The sequence below is a fragment of the Erithacus rubecula genome (assembly GCF_903797595.1).
Source record: "Erithacus rubecula genome assembly, chromosome: 20".
Lineage (NCBI taxonomy): Eukaryota > Metazoa > Chordata > Aves > Passeriformes > Muscicapidae > Erithacus > Erithacus rubecula.
In genome coordinates this window covers 1648468-1661163 of record NC_136672.1, presented here as the reverse complement: position 1 = coordinate 1661163, position 12696 = coordinate 1648468, and the positions used below count along the sequence as shown (strand labels likewise).

Sequence of the window (12696 nt, the reverse complement as noted above, 5' to 3'; positions counted from 1 at the left end):
CATTTCATCCCCCTGCCATGGCAGGGACACCTCCCACTGTCCCAGGCTGCTCCAAGCCCCAATATCCAGCCTGGCCTTGGGCACTGCCAGGGATCCAGGGGCAGCCACAGCTGCTCCGGGCACTCTGTGCCAGGGCCTGTCCACCCTGTCAGGGAACAATTCCTACCAAATATCCCATCCAGCCCTGCCCTCTCACAATGGGAAGTCATTCCCTCTTGTCCTGTCCCTCCATGCCCTTGTTTCCAATCCCTCTCCAGCTCTCCTGGAGTCATGGGAGGGGCTCTGAGCTCTCCCTGGAGCCTTCTCCCCTCCAGGTGAACACCCCCAGCTCTGTGCCTGGCTCCAGAGCAGAGGGGCTCCATCCCTCTAATGACTCTGTCCTTGCCACTGTCTCATATCCCACCGTGCAGGTGATTGGGAAGGTGCCCTGGATGTGCTGGGTGGTGGCTTTACCCTCACCAATGCTTCTGGGGGGAGTGCAGCCATGCCGAGCAGAGGTTTCTGGCTGATCTGGCTTTACCCTCTGGGCACTGGGGCAGCACCACTGCAGTGCCAGCCCCTATCTGGTGGCAGAGTCCCCTTGGGCCCTGAGCTGTGTGTGCCTGGCAGCCCTGCCCTCCCTGACATGCTGCTGGCCCGCTGCAGGTGGACAGTGGCCAGGCGTTCCTGTGGCTGTCGCAGCTGCGGCACCGCTGGGCGGACGAGGAGCGGCACTGCTGGGCCAGCATCTGCGACGCCCAGTTCCTGTACAGCTACGAGTACCTGGGCAACACCCCCCGGCTGGTCATCACCCCCCTGACCGACAGGTGAGAGCACCTGGGCAACACCCCCTGACCGACTGTGTTGGGTTGGTGTGTCCAGCAATGTGTATTCTGTCCCCATCTGCTGACCCGGGTGGGGCAGTGACCCTGATCTCCTGGCACATATTATCTGCTCATGGGCCATCTTTAAACCAGCTGGGCAATCATCTTTATCTTTCCACAGCCCATCCTCCCTCCAGGAGATATCTCCTGTTCATGGCCAGTGAGTCCCAGTGCATGACTGATAAAATTACATCATCCCATGGGAGATGCTCCAGCCAGGGCAGGAGCCAAGCCTTTCCTACCCAGAGAAAAACTGAGATTTTGGACACCAAGGCACCTTCTTTCCACTGCATTCCAGAGGAAAGCCAGACCTTTCCACATCATCCCTGCACCTTCAGAGGAAACTGCACCTTCTCCAGGAGCACTGCTCCAGCTGAACCACATCTGCCACTGCAGGAGGATGCAGCCACCATTGAATGGGACTGCTGCCAACACCCTGACTGACTGTGTCAGCTTGGATTCTGACTCTGGCAGTGTTTTGGGATTGTTCTTTGTAATACTGCATTTCTATTTTAATTTTCCTAGTAAAGAACTGTTATTCCTAATTCCCATATCTTTGCTGAAAGCCCTTTAATTTCAAAATTATTATAATTTAAAGTAAGGGGGTTTACATTCACCATTTCAAAGAGAAGCTTCTGCCTTTCTTGGCAGATACCTGTCCTCCAAACCAGGACACCAACAGGTGAGAATACCTGTTCATTACCCCCCTGACCCACAGGTGAGAGTACCTGGGTGTTCTATTTTAAGGCTATAGGAGCTGCTAAAAGGATAGTGCAAGATATTTCCTCCTGTAATGGAGAAGCAAGAGAGAGCTTTATTTAAAGAAACATTACACATACATATATATATATATATATATATATATATATATATATGTAGGGTAGTTCATGTAATATAAAATAGAAAAGACTCATTGGTCAAAGAAGGCAGCACCTCTCTAAAAACATACTTTTGCAAAATATCACGGCTCTCACGCAGGTGCAAAATCATTGTTATAATTTCTTGTCCTTGAGCAGCTTGAGAAAGGCAAAACTTCAAGGCTGCTTTTTCCCTCACTTCTAGCAGTATCCAACGACATCTGGGCAACACCCCTGCAGCTCCTCATCACCTCCCTGACTGACAGGTGAAGCCACCTACAAACACAGGCCAGACAAAATTAAGGGGATAAAAAAGTGGTTCTGTTTATTGAAGGGCCTTCAGGTGCATTTCAGGCAGACAGGGGTTACACCCAAGATGGACAGTAGGGTTTTCACACTTTTATAAGTTTGGTCCATTTGTATATTGGGGATTGTCTTGGTTTAAAAGACAGGTGCCTGCTAAGAAAAGCAGGAGCTTCACTTTGAAATGGAGAATGTAAACCCCCTCCCTCCAAATTATTAAAATTTTCAAATTAAAGGGCTCTCAGGCAAACATATGGGAATTAGGAATAACAGTTCTTTACTAGGAAAAATTAAAATAGGAATGCAGTATTACAAAGAACAATCCCAAAACACTGCCAGAGTCAGAATCCAAGCTGACACAGTCAGTCAGGGTGTTGGCAGCAGTCCCATTCAATGGTGGCTGCATCCTCCTGCAGTGGCAGATGTGGTTCAGCTGGAGCAGTGCTCCTGGAGAAGGTGCAGTTTCCTCTGAAGGTCCAGGGATGATGTGGAAAGGTCTGGCTTTCCTCTGGAATCCAGTGTAAAGAAGGTGCCTTGGTGTCCAAAATCTCATTTTTTCTCTGGGTCGGAAAGGCTTGGCTCCTCCCCTGGCTGGAGCATCTCCCATGGGATGATGGAATTTTATCAGTCATGCACTGGGACTCACTGGCCATGAACAGGAGATATCTCCTGGAGGGAAGATGGATTTTGGAAAAAATAAAAAGCATTGCCCCATCTGGTTTTTATGGTGGTAGAATACACACTGCTTGTTACATCTTGTATTGCAACCTAAGACAGGGGTTAATCTTCCAATTACAGCTTCGGGTAATGAAGCTATTTACCTCAAGTTTCCTTCCCCAACTCAGTTTTGTTTCCATCTCTCAGAGCCTGAGGCCGTGGGGTGTTCTTGATTCCCAGCCTAGAGAGGAATGGTTGTGTCTGACCAAAGTGAGAAAGCAGCAGCTCACACTGGATATGGAGTTTAGTGTTATATGCTAAAGAACTGCAGGATTACGAATATATGAAAAATAGAAAAGCTGAAATCCTAAGGTGTCAGGGGAAGTCCCTTACTGGGGACAGCTGGGCTGTGCCAGGCAGCTGCAGACAAGCTGCCAGGCAAGGAGGGGCTCACTTGGGGTGCCCACATCCCTCTTGTTATCTCCCATGCCCCAGCAATCCAGCAGCAGAACTGCAACTCTCACTTGGTTTGGGATTGTGCAGTGTTACCCTCTGTTGTGTGTGTGCCTCAGATCCCAGGATGCAACCCCCAGGTGAAGATGCTCATGGTGGGTGCCTATCTGGGCATGAGGTGTCCACACCCTGCAGTCCCAGAGCTTTCATCTTGTCCTGAAGGACACATCTGCCACTGGTACCCATCTCACTGGGGACACAGACAGTGACATGAGGTGCTCTGAGCTGTCCCACCTGGCTTCCAGCTGCCCATACAGATGTGTGCAGATCTCCTGTGGATCCCTTCTCATACCTTTCCACTCTGTGTGGTGCTTCAATGTCTGTGAGCACCTCAGGTGGTTCTGGTCACCTCTGTCTTCCATGGTGACTTCTACAGGGGTACAGACACCCATATGTGGGCACCTCCCTGGGATGCACCATCAGCCTGGTGGAGAGGCTCTGGGGGCATTGCGTGGAATCATTCCTGGGCCATCAGAGCAGGACATTGTGTGGAATCATTCCTGGGCCATCAGAGCAGGTCTTCAACTTTCCTGAGGAGCAGATCCTTTGGGCAGAGGAGCACTGGGGAGCCAGAGGAAGGCCTTTCAGAAAAGCTGACCTGTCCTCGTGCTACCCTGGACATGCCCAATGTCACTGAGTGTGACAGTCCAAAGGAACTCAGCCTGGAGTGAAGGGGTTGGGCAAACCCTGGTGGGAGATGAAGATCTCTTGAATTTGAGGAGCAGCTGAGGGAGCTGGGGAATTTTCGTGGAGGAAAGAGGGCTCAGGAGGGACCTTCTCACTCTCTGCAACTCCCTGACAGGTGGGTGTCAGGCTCTGCTCCCAGGGAGCAAGGGACAGGATGAGAGGAAGCAGCATCAAGGGGACATTCAGATTGGCTGTTAGGAAAAATTCCTCACTGGAAGTGTTGTCAAACTCTGGCACAGGCTGCCCCAGGGCAGTGACAGAATCACCATCCCTGAAGCTATTCAAAACACATGGATGTGGCACTAAAGGACATGGTTTAGTGGTGAACAAGGTGCTGGTGCTGTCCTGATGGCTGAATTTGATGCTCTTGAAGGTCTTTTCCAGCCTTTCTGATTCTGTGAGGTGCTGGAGAAGTCCCAGCAGGGCAGAGGAGGTTGTCAGTGCCCATGAGGATTTCAGCGTGGCTGTGCACGCAGAGCTGCCCCAAAGGAGGGCACGGGGCTCTGCAGTGACCTGTGGCACCCAGCTCAGTCTCTTTCCCCTCTTCCCTTGTCCTGTGCAGGTGTTACATCACCCTGACCCAGTCTCTGCACCTGGCCATGAGTGGGGCTCCTGCTGGCCCTGCTGGCACTGGCAAGACAGAGACCACCAAGGACTTGGGCCGTGCCCTGGGCATCATAGTGTACGTGTTCAACTGCTCTGAGCAGATGGACTACAAGGTACTGCTGCCCCAGGCTGGGCTGCTGGGGCCTGCAGGGTGGAGCTACCCAGCTGGGCTTGCTCTGATCCATCCTCTCTCCTCACATCCCTGCTGCTCCCTTCCTGCTGAACAGCTTTTCCTCCTCCTCCCTGTCAGCTCTAAGGCTTGCACCAGGTTCTTGAGCAGGAAGAGACCTGAGCTGTGTTCTCTGCTCTGCTCCACCTTTCCCTTCCCTTCTGGAGTTGGGTTCCACATGAAATTCTTCTTAAATTCTGGCCTATTCTGTTAGACCAAGGTTGTGCTGATCCATTCCCCCTCTCCTGACCCACAGGCTATCTGTCCCAGGCATGGGAGAGACCTCTCCTGGTTTCTCAGGATCCTCTCCTGGTTTTTCAGGATCCTCTCCTGGTTTCTCAGGATCCTCTCCTGGGATAAGGCCAGTGCTGGGTCACGGGGCTGACCCCTCTGCTCTCCATGGGCAGTGGGTTTGGTGGCCTTGGATCATATTTTATGCACTGAGGTGTCTCCTGGATGTGGGGCTGTCAGTAACTCAGCCCAGGTGACCTTTGGATGGAACCAGAGTGCAGAGATGTCGAGAGTGCAATTAGCAAATCAAGTGGCAAACTGTGCAGAGCTATAAATATTATAATTGAGTTGTGCCTGCTGCTCCCGTGCACTTTTCTAAATACCCACAATAGACTGTAAATTGCTATAAATAAACAGGCAGGGAAATCAAATCCATTTTTTGCTGGAGTTGATTCCGTTTGTGATTTCACTCTTGTAATTTTTTTTTCTTTTTTTTTTTTTTTCTTTTCAGTCTTGTGGGAATATTTACAAAGGCCTTTCCCAGACAGGAGCCTGGGGCTGTTTTGATGAATTTAACAGGATTTCAGTTGAGGTCCTTTCTGTGGTTGCTGTACAGGTAAGTGGAGAAAAGCTTGTGGATAAATACAAGCCAGCCCTTTTCCCTTTTCCATTTTCCCTTTTCCCTTTCACCCCAGAGACCCAGAACAGAAGGGTGAGTCTTGGGGGACTTCAGTGCTGAAAATTGAGTTGCCAAAATATCAAAGCTTTTCTGGTCCCAAGTGTCAGCTGCGAGTTCAGGTTTTGGAATCCCAGTGTTTGACTGAGGTGCTCAATTCTTACTAAACACACTTTGGGTCTTGGCATTGCAGAAATTAAAATCTAGAGCCCAGAAGTTTCTACACTTCTGTAAATGTTTTGTTCAAAGGAATTATTTTGAACCCCTCCACGAACTCCTCACTCTCATCTCTCTTTCTCTCATCATTGTACCTCATGTGATGTCCCGAAGAAATCCCAGGCAGGTACAGGCGTTTGTATGTGCTCCCTCTCCATTTCCCTTCCATCAGGTTCTAGTTTAAAATTGTCATTGAAAAGCGTCTTTGAGGATCTTAAAATAAAAGGGGAAGCTGAACAAAAGAAGCCCAGGTATGAGTCAGCTGCTAATGATTCCCTGGCTGCTGGCTGGAGGTGGTGTCTGAGCAGGGCTGTCACTCCATCATCGCTATTGCAGGGTAACCATGGCGATGTTAATTGGCTGCCTCAGTCATGCAGCTCCTGTCGGTGAGGGTCCTTACACTGAGAAACTCCCTTAATTGCTTTGCTTTAAGGTGGTAAATGGGTGAGTTTAGGGCAGGGCAGATATTGCTCCCTCCTGGAGTGGTGTTATCTGGCTGTGAGGAACTGCTCCCATGGGAAGGTGGGGAGGAGGGTCTGGCTGTAGTGGACTTCAGTGGAGGATGGGCACTGAGGTGTCTGTCTATGTTTCCTGTTTAGGAAAACACAAAAAGGGTGATCAACTACTGGAATGCCCATGGAGGTGGTGGAGTCACCATCCCTGGATGTGTTTAAAAAAAGACCGAATGTGGCACTCTGCCATGAGTTAGTTGAGATGTTGGGGCATGGGGTGGGCTTGGTCTGGAAGGTCTCTCCCAACCCAGTGATTCTGTCATTCTGTGACTCCATGGGAATGGAAGGTGGGCAGTGAGGTGGTCTGGCTCTAATGGACTCAATCCATGGGACTGGAAGGTGGAGAATGAACTGGTCTGGCTGTGATGGACTCACTCCATCCAGTGGAAGGTGGGGAATGAACTGGTCTGGCTGTGATGGACTCACTCCCTTTGGAGAGTGGGGAATGAGAAGAACAAAGCTGCAATCAGGCAAGTAGAAGAGACCAGGCAAGTGTCTTATGCAGCAAACTCTTGCAACTCTTTTCAGTTTGACTGTGCAGTCTCTTCAGCCCTTTTCTGCATAGTCAGAGTTGGATTGTGATGGGAGACACACAGATTTACCCCAACAGTGTAGAAAGCTTTATATGGTCAGTAAAAACCCAAACCAGAGCAGAGATAAGCCCCAGCTGTGGCCCAAGTGTAGGGAGGGCAGCAGTGCTGTCTGGGGTTTTTCATACCTGCACACCAGCACTAAGCCCTGCCTTGGTTCCTAGGTGAAAAGTGTGCAGGATGCAATCCGGGAGAAGAAGAAATCCTTCAATTTTCTGGGAGAATACATTAACCTGGTCCCCTCAGTGGGGATTTTCATCACCATGAACCCTGGTTATGCAGGACGAACCGAGCTACCTGAGAATTTAAAAGCTCTCTTCAGGTGAGTTGAGGTCAGGTTTTGTGACCTGTGTAGTAATACTGGCAGAAATTGTCTTTTGCAGCATCTAGGCTTCATTTTCTTGGGAAATCCCCTCCCATTGGGGATTCACAGATGGTTTCAGCTTTGTGCACCAAGCCTGGATCAAGAAATGCACAGGGAGGACAAGGGAGCTGTGTCCTGTGCCATGGGAAAGGCAGTGTGGGCAGACTGGGAGAGTTTCCAGTGGCTCACTGGAGAGGACCTGCAAGATAAAGCTACAAATGCACTGCCCTCCATCTCTGTAGTCAACAGTTGCTCTGCAATCCTCTCCTGCCTGTCTCCCCAGGCCCTGTGCAATGGTAGTGCCAGACTTTGAGCTCATCTGTGAGATTATGTTGGTGGCCGAGGGCTTCCTCGAGGCCCGGGCCCTGGCCAGGAAGTTCATCACCCTCTACCAACTCTGCAAGGAGCTCCTGTCCAAGCAGGTGAGCCCTCTGCTGTGCTCTGGGACCCCAAAATCAGGGATGGGACACTCTGCTCTAGATTCCCCAAAATCAGGATGGGACATTCTGCTCTAGATCCCCCAAATCAGGATGTGACACCCTGCTCTAGGTCTCCCAAAATCAGGATGGGACATTCTACTCTACACCTCTAAATCAGGGATGTGACACTCTACTCTAAATCCCCAAAATCGAGGATGTGACACTCAGCTTGAGATCCCCCCCCCCAAATCAGAGATGTGACACTCTGCTCTAGATCCCCCCCAAATCAGGATGTGACACTGCCATGCACCTCCATGGTTGAAACTTCACAGCTTTTAGTCACTGACTGCCTCTGTGGCAGCTGCTGGAGAAGGGAGGGTTTGTGATGACCAGAGTAATGACATTTTCAAGCTGCCATCCTGGAGGATCTGCTGGAACAGAAGCACTTGACCAGCTGCATTAGTGAGAGAGATTTTTCAAAAGCCTCAAATGGTTGGGGCAGTATTCAGTGACCCTTTGCTTTCCAGTTCTTAGTCCTATTGAGTCTCCTGCTTGCAAGGGGTTATGATGACTGTTCCTCTCTTAGTCCAACTAAATATATAAATGTTCTCTTTCATGTCCAGTGTTGGCCATGTAAGGTCACCTCCAGTGCAAAACTCTGGTTAATCAGATTTTAACTTGCCTTTGTTTGCATAGGTCAAAGCTGGGGTGAGTTGAATCAGGAGTCCAGATGGAAAACCTGATCTTGGCTGTGCCAGGATGAGCTTGGGTGGGTTTCTGCCTTGTCACAGCTTTGTGCTGTGCAGCTGGAGGCCCTGGGGCAGCTGTGGCCTCCCACACAAAGCAGTCAAGCTGTTGGGCTTTGCTCTGCAGGGTCTTTGTGGAGCAGAAGTAGAAGAACTTGCTTGTTGGCATGGGAGTTCCTCTCAGGCCTCTCTAGGATTCCTTTCCAACAGTGTCCTCTTGCTCCTGCTTGGTGGATTGTTCCAGGCTGGGAACCTGGTGATGGAGAAATGTGGTGTCTGAGGCCTCAGGATGGACTAACAAGCCTTCCACCTCAGCAGCTCCTGCAGATCCAGGGCTCTGGCAGGCCTTGCTTAACCTGCACAAAGGCCAAGCAAACTGCTTTAGGGTTCAGGGGGGATAATTGCTCAGGTCTCCAGAGTGCAAGCCCTGCTGCTGACTTAGTGCCAGCTCTGAGCCCAGGTGATGGCATGGACAGCTGAATTATTTGGCTCCTTAGTGCTCTTCCTGGTGGGAAGCTCCTTCTGGAATGGAGACCAGCTGACTCAGGCTGCTGGAGGTCTCAGGCCACGACACAAACACTGAGTTTGGCTGCGTTTCCACTGCTGCCTGCTCTGGCAGCTGGCACTGCTGGTTGTTCCCGTGCCAGGTGCTGTCCAGGCAGGAGCTGAGTGCAGTGATCTCCCCTGCCCTGCAGGATCACTATGACTGGGGGCTGCGGGCCATCAAGTCGGTGCTGCTGGTGGCCGGCTCGCTGAAGCGCGCCGAGCCCGGGCGCCCCGAGGAGCAGCTGCTGCTGCGCTCCCTGCGTGACTTCAACGTCCCCAAGCTGGTGACAGATGACATGCCAGTGTTCCTGGGGCTCCTTGGGGACCTGTTCCCTGCTCTGGACGTGCCCCGCAAGCGTGACCCGCGTTTGGAGGCCGTGGTGAAGGAGGCGGTGCTGGAGCTGCGGCTGCAGCCCGAGGACAGCTTTGTGCTCAAGGTGAGAGTGAGGATGTTCTGCTCTGCCAGCTCAGCTTGGCTTCTTCAGAGAGGGCTCTGCACCATCACACAATCACAGGATGCTGTGGGTTGGAAGGGACCTTAAAGCTCAGCTCGTGTCCCTTTGCCATGGGCAGGGACACTTCCACTATCCCAAGTTTCTCCCAAGCCCTGTTCACCTCATCTTGGACACTCCCAGGGATGGGGCAGCCACAATATTCCCCTTGCAGACAGACCTTGATGGAGGAAAGTCAGCTATGCTGGGTCTGACTGTTCCTACATCCAGCTCTGCCTCTTCCCTGCATTTACAGAGCCTGGCTCTCATAAGCTCATGCACACACAGCCCCTGCAGTGCTGGGCCTCCCTGGCTGGTGGCTGTCACATCTGAGCAGTGCTGGAGGTTTGTCTGCCTGCTCAGGATTTCACCCATCACTGTTAGAGTGGTCACACCAAACTCGGGGTCAAATCCCTTTGTGTGTCTGCGTCATAAATTCCTATCCAAGAGTCCCAATGAGAGCTAATTTCACAGAATGGTTTGGCTTGGAAGGGACATTAAAGGACATCTCATTCCAAGCCCCCTTCCATGGGCAGGGACTCCTTACACTGTTCCAGGTTTTGCACATCTGAGCTGCAGTTGGCCATGCTCTCTGAGGCCTGGGGTGTTTCCCCAGGTGGTGCAGCTGGAGGAGCTGCTCAGTGTCCGGCACTCCGTGTTCGTGGTGGGAGCTGCAGGCACAGGCAAGTCCCAGGTGCTCAGGTCCCTGCACAGGAGCTACCAGAGGATGCAACGCCGTGCTGTGTGGACAGACCTCAACCCCAAGGCAGTCACCAATGATGAGCTCTTTGGCATCATTAACCCAGCAACGAGAGAGTGGAAAGATGGTAAATGTCTCTTCATGGCTGAATTTGGAGATAAAAAGGGTATTTTTAATGAAGGAGGATGGGTCTATGTGTGCAGGTCTCACAGCCCAGGTGCTGCTCTCAGTGTGAGGGTTTGCTGTTGGAAGGACCTGTAGGGTGTCACAGCTTTTTGGGAATTGAGCCTTTTGCTATAAGGATAATTATCATGTCCATTAACACTTCTCAATTCCTAACTGGGGCAGGTTGTTTTTTGGGCTGGGCTGCTGAGGAAGAGGATTCCCTCCTGCCCTGTGCTGTGCACTGTAGCCCCCAAAAGTGCCATCACCAGGTTTCTGTGTCTGGACACTCCCAGTAGCCTGTGAGAGATGTTTTTCCACTAAATATCCCTGCCTGATCTCCAGCACACGTCATTTGCCAGGCTGTTGATGCTGATTGCTCCTGAGGAGGATGAGATGAGCATTTAAAACCTGCTGAAAGATTTCAGAGATGTGGAGTGAAAACGTTGGGTTGTGACTAATCCAGAAAGGCAGCTTTGATTCCCTGAGTGGCTGTGCTGGGAGCTGAGGGAGGTGGGGGAGGATGGCTCCATAAATCATCCTTGGCCAGAGGTCTCCAGGAGAGGAGCTGCCACCACCTCCCCTGCCCCTGCTCTGCTCCAGTGCCTGGGTTAATTTCATTTTAATTGTGATTGGGGACCCTAAATCAAAGTGACAGAGGGAAGTGTGGGAGGTAGGCAGCACCCTGCAGAGAGAGCTGCACATTGGGGATTGAGGATCAGGGACTGTGGGTGGCACTGGACAGCAGGAGAGACATTGGCAGGTGGTTCTTCTCAATCCTCTAATGCTTCAAGAGAACTTACAGGACTCCTCTCTGATGGCTCAAGGCAGATATCTCTTGCATTCACCATTGCTGAAAATGTTTTTTCTTGTTGTCAAAGAGCAGCCAGGCCATTTTCAGCAGTCCTCTTATGGATCAGCTGCTCCTTTTCCTCTTCCTGAATTCATCCTGTCACTCATTTTGCTGCCTGCAGCTGAAAAGTTTATACATGTTAGGTGGAAAAAGGTCCCACAAGGGAATCCTAAAAGTGTTATTTGTAGAACCAAACTCTTGTATGAAATCCCAAGAGCCCTCTGTGGTGTGGATGCCCGAGGCTGGGAGAGGAGCACTGGTGTGTGATGCTCCAGGCAGGAGCTGCTGCTGCCACTGCCAGTGCTGGAGTGTTGCCAGGCTGTGCCCAGCACAGGGATGAGTGCAGGCAGAGCAGGGGGTGTCATCTCTGACCCCTGGCTGTGGCAGCTGATCTATTCTGCATTTCTGTGCCCAGGCTTTGCTGGGGTCATGCAGAGCCACTGGCACTTCCTGACCTGGCTCAGGAGCAGCTGATCCTGCAGGAACCAAAAGCATTCCTGTCACAATTCTCCAGGAGAGGCTGTTTGTAATGTTTGCCTGATGTTCCTTCATGCAGACCAGCCTTTCCCTAGGTGTTTCCCTGTGTGGAGGAGAGTGATGGTTTTGTGGAGCTCTCATTTGCCCTGCAGTTCTTCTGCTCTGTTCCCAGCTTCTCACTCTTCCCAGCATTCATTATTTACTCCCCTTGAGACTTTCTATATTCTCTGTCTCCTTGATTTTACTGACATTGTGTTCTGTCACTCAATGTCAGGCTGGGCTTGTTCTCCTCTCCGTCTCACTGAAGCCATGACCCAGTGTTTAAAGCATCTTGATTTTCCTGATATACTTCAAGCCACAGAAAAAAAAAAAAAAAAAAAAAAAAAAAAAAAAAAAAAAGCAAATATAAGATTTTCCAAGGCATGTGCAGATGGTTTTCTCTGCATTGTGTAGTTTGTGGGTTTTTTTCCTCTGAGTATCTGCTCTTCATTTTTCCTGTCTCTTACAGTTTTCAGTGGAGTGAAGCTCATGTAGGCTCACAGTCATTCTTAGTGATAATAACTGATACTTTTTTTCTTCAAAGCAGATATCATGATGGAGTATTATTTATGTCCAGTTGCAAAGAGTTATGAATGTTTAAGGGGAAAGCATAATTTTTAGGAAGTTGCTGGAAAACTCTCTTAGAGCAGGTGACAACTTCAATGTTCATCAACATATTGGTGTCACCCTCCCAGGACTGTTCTCATCAATCATGAGAGAGCTGGCCAACATCTCACATGATGGTCCCAAGTGGATGGTACTAGATGGAGATATTGATCCAATGTGGATTGAATCTCTTAACACTGTGATGGATGATAATAAGGTAATGGATGTAAGGTAAAGAAACAGGTATTCCTTGTTGGGTGTGATTCAGCCTGGGGAAATGCAGATTGTAATAACATCTCCTGGAGCTGTGTTGCTTCAGACACACCAAACAATATTGCATAAAGGCAATGGTGCATGAGGGAAATAACTTAGAGCTTGTTTTCATTGGAATTTCCCTTTTCTGGAGAGTCATG

General features: G+C 50.5%; 1 protein-coding gene across 1 annotated transcript in view; it reads left to right on the top strand.

Annotated features, from left to right (window-relative positions):
• The window catches only part of DNAH9 (dynein axonemal heavy chain 9), a 158550-nt gene that overhangs the window by 27820 nt on the left and 118034 nt on the right, over positions 1-12696 (top strand). The window contains exons 18-25 of the mRNA XM_079323154.1: positions 646-806; positions 4443-4599; positions 5398-5502; positions 7045-7202; positions 7528-7666; positions 9105-9392; positions 10063-10273; positions 12373-12500. Coding sequence (XP_079179280.1) covers positions 646-806; positions 4443-4599; positions 5398-5502; positions 7045-7202; positions 7528-7666; positions 9105-9392; positions 10063-10273; positions 12373-12500 — 1347 coding nt within the window. The remainder of the gene's footprint in view (positions 1-645; positions 807-4442; positions 4600-5397; positions 5503-7044; positions 7203-7527; positions 7667-9104; positions 9393-10062; positions 10274-12372; positions 12501-12696) is intronic.